Source organism: Podarcis filfolensis (assembly GCF_964270895.1).
Source record: "Podarcis filfolensis genome assembly, chromosome: 9".
NCBI lineage: Eukaryota > Metazoa > Chordata > Lepidosauria > Squamata > Lacertidae > Podarcis > Podarcis filfolensis.
In genome coordinates, this window is record NC_139610.1 from 42202358 (window position 1) to 42218005 (window position 15648).

A 15648-nucleotide genomic window follows, 5' to 3' on the forward strand; every position below is an offset into this window, starting at 1 on the left:
GCAATGCCATGAGTAAATTTTCCTCATACGATCTAAGTGACCTTGCAGGTCTATAGTGGGATAGAAGGGCTTTCATGTAACCTGGTCCCAGCTGTTCAGGGCTTTGTATGTTACAAGAACATGAATGTGGCTCAGTAGCTGATCAACAGTCAGTGCAGTTCCCTCAGGACAATTTTAATTTGTACCCCTCAAGGTGCTCCACTTAACAACCTGGCGATAGCATTCTGCAACAGCTGCCACTTCCAGACCAATCTCAAGGGAAGCCTCACCTGGAGCTCATCACAGTAGTCCAATTGTGAGGTTGCCAATGCATGAATCACAGTGTCCAAGCTACGTTGTCCAGGAAACGGCAGAGTTAGTTTAAGCTGATAATAGGCCATCCTTGCCATGGAAGTTCTCTGAGCCTCTAGTGACAAAGAGGGATGTAGGAGCACTCCCAAGGGAGTACAGCCCTGTCCAGAACTGGTTAACGCCCCAACTCCCCCACCTGGCAACTGCCCATCCACAAAGTCTCCATATTAGCAGGGTTCAGTCTTTGTTTGCAGCCCCCTATCCAGCCCACCACTGCATCTAGGCACCAGTTCAAAATAGTCCAAGCTTCTTCTGATCCATACATAAAAGCTGGGCCCCAATTCACCGAGTTACTATGCCCAGTGACTTCATCTATATTAAACAGCATTGGGGATTAATAGGATGGGCTTTTGAATGGAACTGGGCTGCAACAGTTGAGAGGAGTTGATTAAAGGCATAGCAGGAATGTCTTGACAGCATCAATGTGATCTGTAGCGTCCCACCAGAGCTGGAGGAGGTTGGGAAACAGCAAATGCAGATATGACCTGGGCTTGAATAGGCAAGGTATGAACAAGTGGAGAAGGAAGGTTTGAAAGCCCAAGGGCACCTGTTGTTTAGGCACAAGTGTGCTTCTTTAGGTAAAACAGGGATCCCAATTGGTAACCCAACATTTTATAAAAACAATACCAGTCAAGTGTAAATAACAAGACTGAAAGCAAGCAAACAAACAGCCACAGAGAATGAATAAAACAGCAAAAGTTCCTTTGCTGGTATATCTAGGGAGACAAATTTGCTTTCTTAATGTAGTATGGGCATCTGTATGGAGAAGAGCACAGTCTCTGGTTCAAGACAGGCTGGTTCTTCCAAGTTTATGTGGCAACAAAACAAGAATCATACGAGGGTGTATTGAATTCTTTTACCACAAGAGTCTCATGCATAAAGAATGCAAATATGTGTTGTAGGTTAAGTTTTTCTTAGCCACTTCACAGATGAGGTAGTAATAGCCAATGACTACAGTCACTGGCAAGACTGACCTCACAATGGGCTAAGAATAGAATGGCTAAGCCCTCTAGATAGTGTTGGACTACAACCCCCGTCATAATCGACCATTAGCCATGCTGGTTGTGACTGGAGAGAGCTAGAATCCAACAACTCCTAGAGGCACTGAGCTGCCTACCTCTGGGTTAAGCCTTGGATTGTAAACTGGAAGTTTTAACACTCAAGTGTTATATGAAAACCACCTTATTTCGTAGTTTGCTTTGAAAGTTTCAGGTTTTCATGATCAGAATGTGGATACTGTCATGAATCAGTCATGAGCTGCTGTGAATCTGCTAATTTACTATCTCCTCTATGAAAGTCAGGTTTTCCTTCTCTAGGAATAGCTATAATCATGGAAGACCACTGTATTTACAAAAACTGTGATCTGTATGAGAATGACAGTACTTAGACTTCATGCCTTATGGCATGGTTTTCTAATGCTTACACAGATCATGAAAAAGGTTATACAAGAAAATCATAAATAAGGATATGTCCTTGACAATGCAATTATCTAGTAGCATCATGGCGAACTTGTTTGGCTTTTGTGCTACCATTTCTTTTACAGCAATTTCATCTTATAAGAGATTAATTTTTTTAAAAAATCTGTTCTTCACTCTTTTTAAACCAAAAAAACTCATCCTGAACAAAATGTTCAGTAGAATATGAATCTTAAAGCTCACTTCTGCATAAGATCAATGTGAAGCAAGGTAGAAATATGCACAGTAAAACTGTTCCTAAAGAATGATTATTGGTTGATAATTAAAATGGAATCACTTTAAAAGTTTTATACTTACATTAAATTAATAGTCTAATTCATTAATAATCCATATATAGTTCCTGTTTCCACTTAAAATGTGTGTCAAAAACATTGTTGATATCCACATTACTGACTTACGTGGTTTATCTTGCCTCTTAAGTGTTGTATAGAGAATTCCACCCATACACAAAGTCTCTGGAAAAGTAGTAAAAATGGGTTGACCCCATAGGACAAAACTTGGTTATAATTCATGGTTTTTCCAAGAAAGCTAAACCAGGAGTCTCTGTTTGGATAATACACTGAGTCAGTGTTTCAATGTTGGCACTCCCATATAATGCCTTTTGCAGATTCCTGGACAATAACCTGTACATGCTCAGAAGGCAGCAGAGACTAAGCTTTAAAGGAGAGATCTTCAAGTAGCTGAAAGCAGTACCCCTCCCCACAGCACTTGCATAACCATTCTGTGCTACTGTCCCTCTTGTTTGAATGAGTTTTAGAAGGGAGGATGAACAGGGACAGCTGGGGTGTCATCTCCTCGTCTTGGTCTTCCTGAGCTTTCTCAAGCAAAAATAAGCAAAATCCTGAGTTTTTATGGCACACAAAGTGAAGAATTCTGATAAGCTGAACCAATTTTGAACCATGCTGGGGAGCTTGCTATTCAGTACTCAAATGCAAAAGCAGCAAAATCAGTCCAGTAATGTGAAACTTCTTGTTGCTTTTTATGTTAAACTTGAGTAGGCCTACCTTCCATCTAAAGTTTGATGCGTCTTCTGGGATGCACTTCCAGGTGAATCACATGACCCATGCCTTGCTCTTGCCCTGAAAAATGCAAGAGCACAGCACGAAACTGTAGCACCCCAAATAGCCACCACAATTTCACACGAAAAAACAGGATGTCCCATTTTTTTAAGGAGCAATTGGCAGGTATGGTATAATCATTATTTGTCTTCTGTGTTCTTTCCTTAAATCTTCAAAACTCTGAATAATGAACTGTTTCAAGTGTGTGTGTGTGTGCGCACGCTTTTAGCAGAGATTTAGGAATTGCCACAAAAAGTGACCTTCATGCACACTTATAGAGAACACAGTCTTTAGAAAAATCTTCTTTAAAGAATGATGGCACATTTTTACCCACGTTCAGAATAAAAAGGCACTAAATCATACTGTAATAATGTTCAAAGCAAAACGGTCAACTTAGCAGTTATAGAAAATATATTGCCCAGCATAAGTTTCATAAATGTGCACAAGCAGCAACATGGTGACATTTTTAAAACAATATATATGTAATCTTTTGGGAAACATGCCCAATACCTTTTGAAATTTTTACTTCAGAACATCAGCCTACAAATAAGATTAACTGTTCTCCTGGCTATAGACCAAGGACATCTACAAGTAGCAGAACTGGTGGCTGTGATGAATTCCCCAGTAGATCCATCCCTTTGAGTCCTTTTTTTCTTGTGAAGAGGCACTAAAATCTATGGTTCTCATTTAATGAGAGTACTAGTTTATGTTCTCATTAACGTTATCTAAGACTTGCAAATTGGATGGTAATTTATATTAGGCCACCAAAAACCCATAGTAGTTCATATTTACAAGCTACTATTGAATGGTGCGGAACATCTCAGTAAGAGATCATTCCTTCTGTTGACCTAAACCTGTGAGACCAACATTAGGTAAAGCCAGTGCCAAGGACCAGGCAGAGCCAGCCCCTGACTGGTTGTAAGAGGCCAGGCTCACGTTGCTAGGGGAATGCCCCATTTGCTCTAATAAACCAGTCTCCAATGATTCTGTGTCTCTTGACACAGCAGGGGACTTGGACAGTGCAATACACATTGAGGAAGGTGTTGATGCTCAATTCTGTGCCATATTGTGCTTTCTACTCCCATAAACTGCTTTCCAGCTTGTTTCTACAGTTACATTCTGTTCCTCCATATCAGGCATGTTCAACAGGTAGATCGTGATCTACCAGTAGATCACTGGACATCTGTGGTAGATCACTGGTAGATCATTGGCTCCCCCCAAAGAAGCTGAACAACTATGACTCCCCTCAACATTTTACCTCCTCCTTGAAAAAGTTCAACAACTTTGACCCCAAAAAGGGGGGGGTAGATCACTGCCAGTTTTTAACTCTGTGAGTAAATCGCAGTCTCTTGGGAGTTGGCCACCCCTGCTCTATATAATATATGTTCAGTGCCTACTTTGCCCCTCTGTTTTCACTCCAAAGAAAACCAGTGCGTAACCTGGTGATAACAGAGTAAACAATGAAAGGATGGAGCTGTAGCCCAAGATAGGAAAAGAAGTGGTGAGGGAACACCTAGCTACCTAGCAAAGCCTCTGTCTATACTAGTCTTTGAGAATTCTTGGAGAACAGGTGAGATCCCTGAGGACTGGAGGCATGGAAATGTTCTTCCTAACTTCAAAAAGAAAAGAGTAGACCAGGTAACTTACAACTGGTGAGATTGACATCCATACCAGGAAAGGTTCTAGAAAAGGATAATTAAGCAGCCAGGCTGTGAGCACTTAGAAAAGGATACTGTGATTACCAAGACCCAATATGGGTTTCTCAAAAACAAGTCATGCCAGACGAATCTCATTTCTTTCTTTGACAGAGTTACATGCTTGACGGATCAGGGAAATGTTGTGATTGTAGTGTATGAATTTCAATAGGGATAAATGTAAGGTTCTACACTTAGACAGGAAGAACCAGTGGCACAAATATAATATGAGGGGGACCTGGCTTGCCAGTAGCACATGTGAAAAGGATCTTGGGGTCTTAGTAGACCACAAGCTTAACATGAGTCAACAGTGTGACGCAGCAGCAGCAGCAAAAAAAAAAAAAAGGGGGGGGGGAGAAAAAGAAAGAAAGAAAGAAAGAGAAAGAAAAAGGGGGAAAAGCTAAAATTTAAAAAAGCTAATGCATCAACAATCAACAGAGGTCTAGTGCCCAGATCAATGGGAGTCATAGTACTGCTCTATTCTACATCTGGAGTACTGTGTCCAGTTCTGGGCACTACCATTTAAAAAGGATATTGACAAGCTGGAATGTGTGCAGAAGAGGGCGACCAAGATGGTCAAGGGTTTGGAAACCAAGCCTTATGAAGAAAAGTTGAGGGAGTTGGGTATGTTTAGCTTGGAAAAGAGGAGACTGAGATGAAATATAGCGATCTTCAAATATCTAAAGTGCTGTTACATGGAAAATGGAGCAAGCTTTATTTTCTCTTGCTCCGGAGAAGTAGAAAAGCAAAACTTTTGAACATTATTAAATGGCTGTTTCAATATCTAACAGAACTAAAAGATTATTCTATATTGAGTATCACATGAAATGATGAGCTCAGCAAAATTAATATGGCCTTAAAGCAAACTGGCCATAAATTAGGTCCTCTTTCTGTAACTCTTCATTCTTTCTGATAGCAGCAAAGCAATGAAGGTTGCAGTCTTGCTTGCAAACTGAATGGAACAATGACATCTATGGTTGAAGCAAGAAACCATCAATGGTTAAAATTAATTAATTAATTATTAACGTTGACAAGGATTTACACTGCATGTCACTGGAAGCCCAAAAGAGCTCCAAAAAACCATAGACTGGGAATGAAAAAACTGGGGGCATTCTCTCTCCATTAAATTAGCATATTTTACTAGATGTTCCTCTAATCTTTAAGCCAGTAAATTTATAGAAAAATGAACTATCAATCTGTATTTGGAATACGAATTACCAATATAAAATTCAACCATATATTTATTTCTCATTGTTATAAAATAACTACTTAATTAATAATACAGTGCCCTCTTTTGTTGAAAGATACTTCATTTATGTATTGTCCTTTCTGTTTTTAATATTGAATATTAAAAAGAAGTTGGCATTGTGGTATATATAAAAAAACATTTTGTACTAAAATGTAGCAAAGACGCTGGATGCATGCAGAACAGCTGTTGGCTCACGAGTCTTTTACAATATTTTCAGTTGGTGGCTGTATGAGATCATAACACTCTTATGGGGCTATAAAGTTATCCAAACCATGATATTATATTACAAGTGTTTAGAATCATGGAGCCAGTTGTAATGTTTATGCCTACATCTTATCTGTGGTCAGTTTGATAATTTATGCTTCTGTTTGGGTCTGTTAAATAGTTGCAACAATAAAGTCAACAATGGTAATTTAAAACACATCTGTCAAGTGAGTTGTGCTACCTTTTTATGCCTGCTAATGAAAGTAAATCAGAGTTGGCACCAAGTGATTCATTTGTAAGAGGGATGCTTGTTTATCTTTGTGTGCTTGTGACCCATTATAGGAAAGAACTAAACCATTCATCTGAACAAGCACTGACAGCTGGAGCCACTTCTAATGCTATGTACTCATAAAAGTTCTAACTAGTTTATTTTTGTCTGAGGTATTAGGATGATGTCTGTGGCAAGTGACTGACTGGGGGAGGAGGACTCTTGGGTAACTTCCATTCTTAGTCTCAAACTCTTCCTCTTGATATTAGCAGTGCAAAGAAATGAAAACAAGCACTTACTGTGCGAGTTTTTGGTGCCATCACCACCCAAAATGTAAAACCCATAATGAAATCAAAGGAAGCAAACTTTGGCTGGATTGTTGAAAATGGAGGGAAGTGCAAAAAAGCTAGTTTCACTAGCGGAATTTAGAAGACTTGACAAATCCAAAATTGGCACCAGGAAAAATATAGTATCCTTCTCTTACTAAGTTTGAATAAGAAATTCATTGTTTGTAGCTGGTTGGCAGACCTCTTGAAATAACTGCAATTATCACTGCCCCGACTGGGGAACTTTACCCATGGAAAGTAAGTATCTCCAGATTTGAAAGAAAGCTAATTGAAATCAGCAGGGTGGAATTCCCTACTGGGTGTTACTAAAATACCGTTCTTCTGTGTACCAATATTTAGGACAGCTGTTCCTGAACATTAAAACTGCAGGCAACCCACATCCATTCTGAATAGTGTGAAGCAGCCTGATCACACATCTCCCCTAGACCTGCTGTAACCACAGACTGCCCTTCTTACTACAGTTTGTTTCCTCTCTTCCGCATCATTTTTCAAACTGATAAGTTGCAAAAGTCCCTTACTTCAAATACAGCAGCCATTTATAATTAAATGGAGAAGCTGCTAAGTTGAACAGTGCAAAAGGTATAGAAAACAGCATTTTAAGGGGAATTCTTAATTAAACTATTAAGTGTGTGTGTGTGTGTGTGAGAGAGAGAGAGAGAGAGAGAGAGAGCGGCACTAACACATTACACAAACTTCAGGATAACGTCAGTTTGCATTTGAGATGCAAGTAATTGTCTTCAGATAAGCCACTGAATCTGAGTGACAGCTTTGAGTTCTGTACAATCTGTGTATGTTGTTTTCTGGCACAGTTGAATTAACTATGCACTTTCCTCGTAAGTGCAGCACAGCTCCCCCCCCCCTTCATATTTTTTCTCTTAGACTAGTCTTCCCCAGACTACAAACCTCAGCATTCCTAAACATTGACATACTGGCTGATGATTGTAGGAGTTGTGGTCTGAAACATACAGAAGGCATCAGATTGGATAAAGTTGCCTTAGACAAAGAGAACCCTGTGCAGGCCATTGTTAGGAGCTCTGTCAGGAAAATGTATATAACCTTGTAAATAAATCTATTGATTTACAAGCCCCAGATTGATTAGTTTAATTTTCCCTTTTTAGCTATGCATATGCATGATGCATTAAGATGATATAGTCCATGAATTAATATAATGTTAGCACGTTGACATGATTGATCTCTACTGACAATGGTCTATATAAGTAAGTGCAAGTACATTAAACCAGCTTTCTTAAGTTGTATTGCGTGCTATACTGTAGTTTACAGAGTAAATGCAAGCTACTAGCATATTGCTGTCAGTGTACTAGTGGAATAGTGTATTAATTACAACAGGCTCTTATCCATGAAACAATGAATCATTCAGAGAATAAGTGTTTGTTCTGGAGATAGTGGTATTGCTGTGGTTTGTTGTGTCTCTGAATTAATTAAATTATTTTATCTGATCTGAAATTAGAATGGTGCTTGCTGTCAGCTTACATTTGGGAAATTCAGGAAGCTGAGGGGTGAGTTTACTAATGGGGAACTGCCCTGAAAGCAGACATAGGAATTGCTGGATGTTTTCTAGGGTGCATTTACAGTACTTACGGAGTGAAGGTTTACTGTGCCCACATGAATTCAACAGAATCCTTCAGATACGTAGAGGCATTTTTGCTAAATTTTCTTGGCATACATGTATTCTCAAAATACTGTTTAATACCATTTGAAAACTTTTGCACTGGGGTGACCAAAGGCAAATGAGCTTAAGTCATCATACATGCATCTCTGTAAAGTAATAGAGAAACTTTTCATATCTTTTGACTTATGCAAAAGTTGTAAAAACTTTTATCTGCTTGGTTGGCCAAGATGTGGAAACTGCATTCCACTTTAGCCAAATAGAACTTTGGGCAATGAGACCAATTTAACCCTCTTTCTTTATTTTCTTTTATTTTTGCCTTGCTTCCTCCTTCCTGCCCTACCATGGAACCCAGAGTGGGGTACATGCCGTTCCCATGTGGTCAGTTATCCAGGCATTGAACACATCTAGACCAGTGTTGGCCTCAAATACCTTCAGTCAATAATCTGGGACATATTTTTCATATTCTGTCTAACACATATTCTATCACTTTTACCTTTCCCCTTCACTCTTCCCATATTCCTCTCTGACGTGTTCAGCTCTTCCTCAGCTGGAAATTTGCCACAGGCTTCCTTCTCCACTTCCCAGACTATTAAATGATGATGGTCACCCATGGCATCTCTTTTCTCATTAGGGATTGTGTAATCAGAGCTACATCAAACTCGTATGTCATCAATGTTATAATTTAAATCCCACAAATATTTTAGTAGTAGCTGCATGTCCCTAATCTCCCTAATCTCAGGAATGGTTGATGCACTTGTATTTGGGGAGAGAAAGATGTGGGAATTGCAATCTAGAAAGAGAAAAGGGAAATGAAGAAAAATCAGGGAAGAGACTTCAAAGGATGGACTGTGAAAAGCAGTACACCAGGTAACAAGTGATATGACTTGGTGGGTGGTGTCCCATACCACAGGGATAAGGCATTAAACTGAGTGTATGGAAAATTAGGTTTGGCTCACATGACCACACTGCTAGTAGTGGCAATGAGTGCTGTACTCATGCCATCTGCTTTTTTTCTTGCTTGCTGCACAGTGAGCACTCATGACAACTCAACCCACATCAGCTGTGTAGCTGCGTAGCTGTTTTGCAGAGGCCTAGAGATGTAGTTTCAAGTAGTGGTCATAGTGAAGCAAGCACATGAGAACTTATGCTACATCTTCTGAATTCCATATTTTCTACTTTCAGTCTGCATCCCAGTGGGGGAAAACCATAGAAACTGAGAGAGCTCAGGTAAAAGAGCTTATGGGGCTTGGCACTATCAATGAAAAACAAGGAGGTGCATTTTTAACTACTGGGAGTGATAGCCTTTGAAACTTTACCAGCCTTTTCCTACCAAGAAATTCCCATGCAGAAGGTGCCCAAGGCCTTGACTTGAACAAAGTTCTTCCTGTGTCTTGCAACTACAAGTGCATTGTTGGATCTTATTTAATTTTTGACTTTCCACACTGAGATTGCCAATAAGGTGTCAGTTATCTGCTGTCTGTTGCAAAATGTGGACATTTGTCCAGGCTCCTGGAGGGAGAAGATTATCTCATTTCAGCAAGGTAATTGAAAAGTGATCAGATAGTAGAGAATCTTCAGATTGCCACAACTAATGTAAAAATTGATTTCAACAGAGCACTGGGAGCTGAAAACTCACTGTACTTTCAGTCTACTACCCCACTCCCACAACACAAAACCCAGCATCTACTTCTTGAAATAGGTCATTATTAAAACCTATTTGCTGATATAACCTGTGATATATTCATGTGAGTATTTGTCTTTCCTATTACACCACTTGGTATTTGAGTTACCCCTCTAGCTATCTCTGATTATTGGCTATGCTACTTGGGGCTGATGGAAACAACACCTGCAAGTTAGCCACTCGGTTGTTCGCCATTGAAATTAGAGTGATATCTGATTAAGTTGTAAGCTGACTTAAACATAACATAAGAACGTAAAAGTGTGCTGGATCAGGGCAGTGGCAAATCTAGTCCAGCATCCTGTTATTTGTGCTCAACCAGATGCCCGTGGGAAGTCCTGCAAGCAGGACCTGGGCACAACAGCACCCTCCCCTCCTGTGGTTTCTAGCAACTGGCATTCAGTAGCATTGCTGCCTCTGACAAATGGGAGTTGAACATCACCATTAGGGATAAAGGTAAAGGTAAAGGCACCCCTGACCATTAGGTCCAGTTGTGGCCGACTCTGGGGTTGTGGCGCTCATCTTGCTTTATTGGCCAAGGGAGCCGGCGTACAGCTTCCGGGTCATGTGGCCAGCATGACTAAGCCACTTCTGGCAAACCAGAGCAGTGCACAGAAATGCCGTTTACCTTCCCGCTGGAGCGGTATCTATTTATCTACTTGCACTTTGTCGTGCTTTTGAACTGCTAGGTTGGCAGGAGCAGGGACCGAGCAACGAGAGCTCACCCCATCGCGGGGATTCAAACCGCCAACCTTCTGATCGGCAAGTCCTAGGCTCTGTGGTTTAACCCACAGCGCCACACGTGTCCCGACGATCCCATTAGGGATAGTAGCCATGGAAAGCTTTATTCTCCAAGAATTTGACTAATCCTCTTTTAAAACCATATAAGTTTGTGGTCATCACTGCTGCTTTGGGGAGCAAATTATATAGTTTATGCACTGTATGAAGAAGTATTTGTTTTTGTCCTGTATCTTCCAACATTCAGCTTCACTTGTTGAATACAGCAGGAGTTACTTAAAAATAGGCCTGTTTAGGATTGTACTGTAAGTCATACTCAGGCATAATGGACCTGCTCTAATACTACCCATAATAACACTGTTCTTGCAAGAGCACTCATGAATTCATTGAACATGTGACTGTGATAGGGATGTGCCAGTTAGCCATTCCCCTGACATTTGTGGAACCTTTTGGCCACATCTAATGCAGGGATCTTGATCAGATGTGAGTGTTCTTCCCAGGAGTTCAGTTGAACAAGCAGATGTCAGGTCCGTGGCCAAAAAGGTGCACACATTTCAGGGCTATATCTGTGGCTAGTGCATTTCCTTCTTCTTGCTCTGGCTTTCAGTGAAGCTATGAGTGGCACTGTCTGAAGAGGGATCCAGAAAAAAGCACATCTGCATTTCCCCCTGCTGCAGCCACATGTATGCGATCAGATTTAGATTGAGCATTCAGCACACGTTGTGGAATAAAGGAGTTGCTTGCATGTTTAAAAATTCACAAACTGAAGAATTGGCTCTTATTTCCTTCAGTAAGGTGCCCTGCATATTTCTATGCTAAATGGGATAACATTTTAAGATGCCCATGTGGACGGGAAAGAGATGGGCTTATGCTTCTGGTGTGATTAATTTAACTAATGTTCTTCGGCTCTGCCTGCTGTGTAAGTTTGTTTCCCTGGTGTATCAATTAGTGCCATTTCTCCGCGGATCTCGTTCAGATGTGTACAGCTCTTCCTGAAAATTGTTATTTGTAAAATATGTAGAAATGTGGATGTACATTTAGGTTGTTTTTCTTCAAAAAACACATTCTGTACTGTATAGAAGGAGCTGTTCATCTATTATGAGAGAAAAATATTAAAGAATCTCGCTCTGGATGTAAGCTGTATAGGCATCTGAAGCAGCTCTGGGTAGAGTTTTCCCATAATGACATCAAAACCATCTATCAAAGCCTCTGGAGACAATGCTACCTTTTCACTTCAGAACATTTTTTTTTCCCTGTGGCACATCAAGGCAGATGAACAGGAATAAGGAAAGAATTCTGACATTTCAGTTCTCTTTGGCCATATTTAATGCCCTTGCTAGCTTCCCCTTATTTCTGTTGGAGAGAGGATATTTGTATTGCAAGAGGAGAACCTGAGGTTGCCTAAAAGCTAAGGTGATATTAATCATAAACTAACTGGCCAGTACAAAATGTCTTGGGAAGAGTTTTAGGATTGCTTGGTGGAAAGATGTGCTTTCTGAATCAATATGTCTTTTTTACACTTTTGGATTTGTGGTTTGCTCCTTCCAGAAGCCTGGGGTGGGAAACAAGTATAAACACATATTTTTTTAAGAACCGAGCAAATAAACTAAAACCTAAGCATTTTCCCAGTAGAAGCTTAAATCTGACTTCCAAATGCCGGTGCAGATAAGGTCATATAATAGAGGTGTGCAAAAGCTTTGTATGAATCCCAAATAATGAGCTGAAGTGAAAGGAGGCTGCCCCAGAGGGATTTTGGTCTTCTACACAGCAGGGCAAGATCTTACCAAGGCAGGCATGAATGGAAGCAGAGATCCATGAAGTGCTTTGTGTGCCTCAGCAATGCAGAGGGTTTTTTTTTTTTTTTTTTAAGCTGCAGATGAGTATCTTTGAAAAGTAAAATTGTGTCTATAAGCTTAACCATTAATGCCAGGATGTGAAAGGAGGAGGAAGAGGAAGCAGCTATGTAAACTGAAAACTAGAACTCTAGCTTAAGGAAAATGGCAGGACTGGGAATTGGGGTCCTTTGTGGCAGTCAGCAGGACTGGCCCACCCATGAGGCAAGGTGAAGTGAACGACTCAGGCAGCAGGGTCCACAGGGACAACGGATTCAGATGTAGAACTTGATTCCCTCTACTTGTTCCGGATGTAGATCTTCATCCTTGGCCCGGGGTGGGGTGCATTTTGTGGTTCGCCTCAGGGGCCAAAATATCTCTGCAGGAGGTGTTCAGTTGCAGCACGCTTATTGATTAGTAATATATTTTTCAGTTCCAAGATATATAGGGCATCTGTAACTATTAATATCCTCATGTTGCACAGAATAAAGAGAGAGAGAGAAATTAAGTCATTCTTTTGAGGTGTTGCTGTGTGTTTTGTTTCACCATCTCATGTGCTGATATGATAAACCCTTCTGTGGAATATAGATTGCAATAAATTATAATTGTGGGGTTTTTTTTATTTTCTAAATTTCCAAGGCACATTGATTTCTCATTGCTTGAGAATGTTTTATGCTTCTGTACTTTACTTTAATGTTGAGGTTCTAAGAAATATGATAAAAGGATAAAAGTTAGTCAAGTTGTACTAAGAACAATGTATTAATAGTTGAGCTTTTACTAGTTAGTTAGTTAGTTAGTTAATTGATTGCTCTGGCCTGAAGAATCTCATGGCTTAGCCCAGCCTTTGCCAACCTTGCACCCTCCAGATGTTTTGGACTACAATTCCCATCAGCCCCAGCCAGCGTACACTGGGAGCCCAGGATGACACAGACTGACTTAGCCTATTCTTCAGCTACGTTTTAAAACTTATTCGTGAAGATAAACATGCATCTTAGAACTCTAAATAGTTATAAATTCATTTTGAAGATGCTCCTTGACATGTCAGCCAAGATTCTTGCCTTTCTGCTAAGAAAGGGCAATTTTTATGTCTCTTTTGGAAGTTGTCTCCATTCTGCTCAAGCTGCAGTCCATGAGCAGTGAAAGGTCACCCCTGCTCTTCTGTTCAGAACGTCTTTCAAGCTATTTTTCCACAGTATTTTTTCCACTGCATTGTACAAAGTCTCATGATTTTCAATACATCATTTTAACTCCCTCAAGTTATCCAACAGAGCCTAATTGAGACAGAAGGTTAATGATACAGAAGTACAAAACAGTCTGGTGCCTGTGAATTCTCTCATTGGTATAGATTGCATGTATGGAATCATGATTATAAAGGGTATTTTTTGTCTTACATAACACACTGAAACAAGAAAGACTTTCACAGTCTTACCATTGCATCCACAAAGGTAAAACACTACAACAGTCCTACCAGAAAAAAGATCCTGGGTTGTATCCAGGCATTACAGTAAAATTATTTATCCTAATTGAATGGTGGGTCCTAACAAACCCATTGGGGCATGCTTCTAATAAACATGCATAGGATTGTGCTGTAAGACAGTTGCACTTAGCTCCCTTCAATTTCAATGGCACTTAAGCCAAGTCTAACTTTTCACATGGATTTCAGCTGATTTAGTTTGGATCCAGCCACTTCATACAGGAGATGATAACAACTGAGGCTTTACAAGCTTTTTTACATGCATAGTACAGGTATGTCTAGGAGTGAGTTGTTTGAAGCAATACAAAGGAATATACAACACTGGCTATCAAAAATTAAAAGCTGCTTATTATTAGATAGCAAACTCTATTAAAGGTGAAGGCCAGTCGTGTCTGACTATAGGGTTGTGCGCTCATCTCACTTAAGAGGCCGGGGGCCAGCGCTGTCCGGAGACACTTCCGGGTCACGTGGCCAGCGTGACGAAGCTGCTCTGGCGAGCTGGCACCAGCGCAGCACACGGAAACACCGTTTAGCTTCCCGCTATAAAGCGGTACCTATTTATCTACTTGCACTTAGGGGTGCTTTCGAACTGCTAGGTGGGCAGGAGCTGGGACCGAAGGACGGGAGCTCACCCCGCCACGGGGATTCGAACCGCCGACCATGCGATCGGCAAGCCCTAGGCGCTGAGGTTTTACCCACAGCGCCACCTGCGTCCCTAGCAAACTCTATTATCAGCGAGTAAATGTTTGAAGAATTTTTACACAGCTCTTCAGCCAAAAAAGGCCCCTGGAGTGCCTTTCAGATCAATAAGAACAGGACAGTGTTTTCCCTCAAGCTTACAATTTTAAAAAGATAACGCCAAAAAGGAAAGCGGGTTGGGAGGGAGAAGGAAATAAGCAAACTCAGGTTGCAGTTCTTTGTTACAAGTGGTTGGCTGGAGGAAACAGTTTGAGAAGAGGAGGAACCAAAAGTTACTAGTGCCAGTGAAGTGGCGTAGTATCTCCCCATCCCCACCCCCGGTTGATGGAGAGAGGGCCCTGGCTTCTTCGCAGAACTGGTGGTGTCTGTAATACTTTCTTCTTCCCTTTGTTGTAGCCTGAATTGCCATATTATTGGATGAATCTGAGTAAAACTCTTGCTTTTCTTTTGTTCCCTTTACAGTGTTGTGAAGCTGCTGAGTTAGTAATCCTGGAGCGGTGCTGTGTTGTGGAATTCAGGAATAAAGCAGATGTTTCAGTAGTGCTCAGTAAGTATGATGCATAATAATTTCTCTCTCTTCTTTGGGGGGGTATTTCCAGGCCATTAATATTTTTCTTTAAATATGTTACACAATATGTATGCATGTATGTATGTATGTACGTATGTAATATAATTTATGTCCTGCTTGGTTGTAGAAAAAAACCTCAAAGAGCCCTACTGCTCAGCAAAAGGAACAGCTAAAAAAGGAAACTGATTTTCTAGATCCATTTGAATCAGGATTTTAGCCTGGTTTGGGCACAGAAACTGCTTTAATCACCCTGTATGATGACCTCTGATGGGAGAGAGACATGGGAAATGTGTCCTTGTTAATTTTCCTTGGCTTTTTAGCAGCTTTCAATACCATTGACCACGCTTTCCTCCTGGAGGGGCTGTCTGAGTTGGGGCAGGGTG

The 15648-nt window shown here is 40.6% G+C and overlaps 1 protein-coding gene across 15 annotated transcripts in view; it reads left to right on the plus strand.

The window, feature by feature from the left end:
• INPP4B (inositol polyphosphate-4-phosphatase type II B) overlaps positions 1-15648 on the plus strand; it is a gene marked incomplete at its 5' end in the record, with an annotated part of 258219 nt that overhangs the window by 96662 nt on the left and 145909 nt on the right. For 12 of the 15 annotated variants that reach the window (XM_083571055.1, XM_083571067.1, XM_083571062.1 and 9 more), the window contains one exon: positions 15160-15244. In XM_083571055.1, the coding sequence (XP_083427181.1) occupies positions 15160-15244 (85 nt within the window). Of the gene's footprint in view, positions 1-6508; positions 6888-6985; positions 7226-15159; positions 15245-15648 lie in introns of those variants that run through there. The other 3 variants (XM_083571058.1, XM_083571059.1, XM_083571057.1) reach the window with 3 other exon arrangements.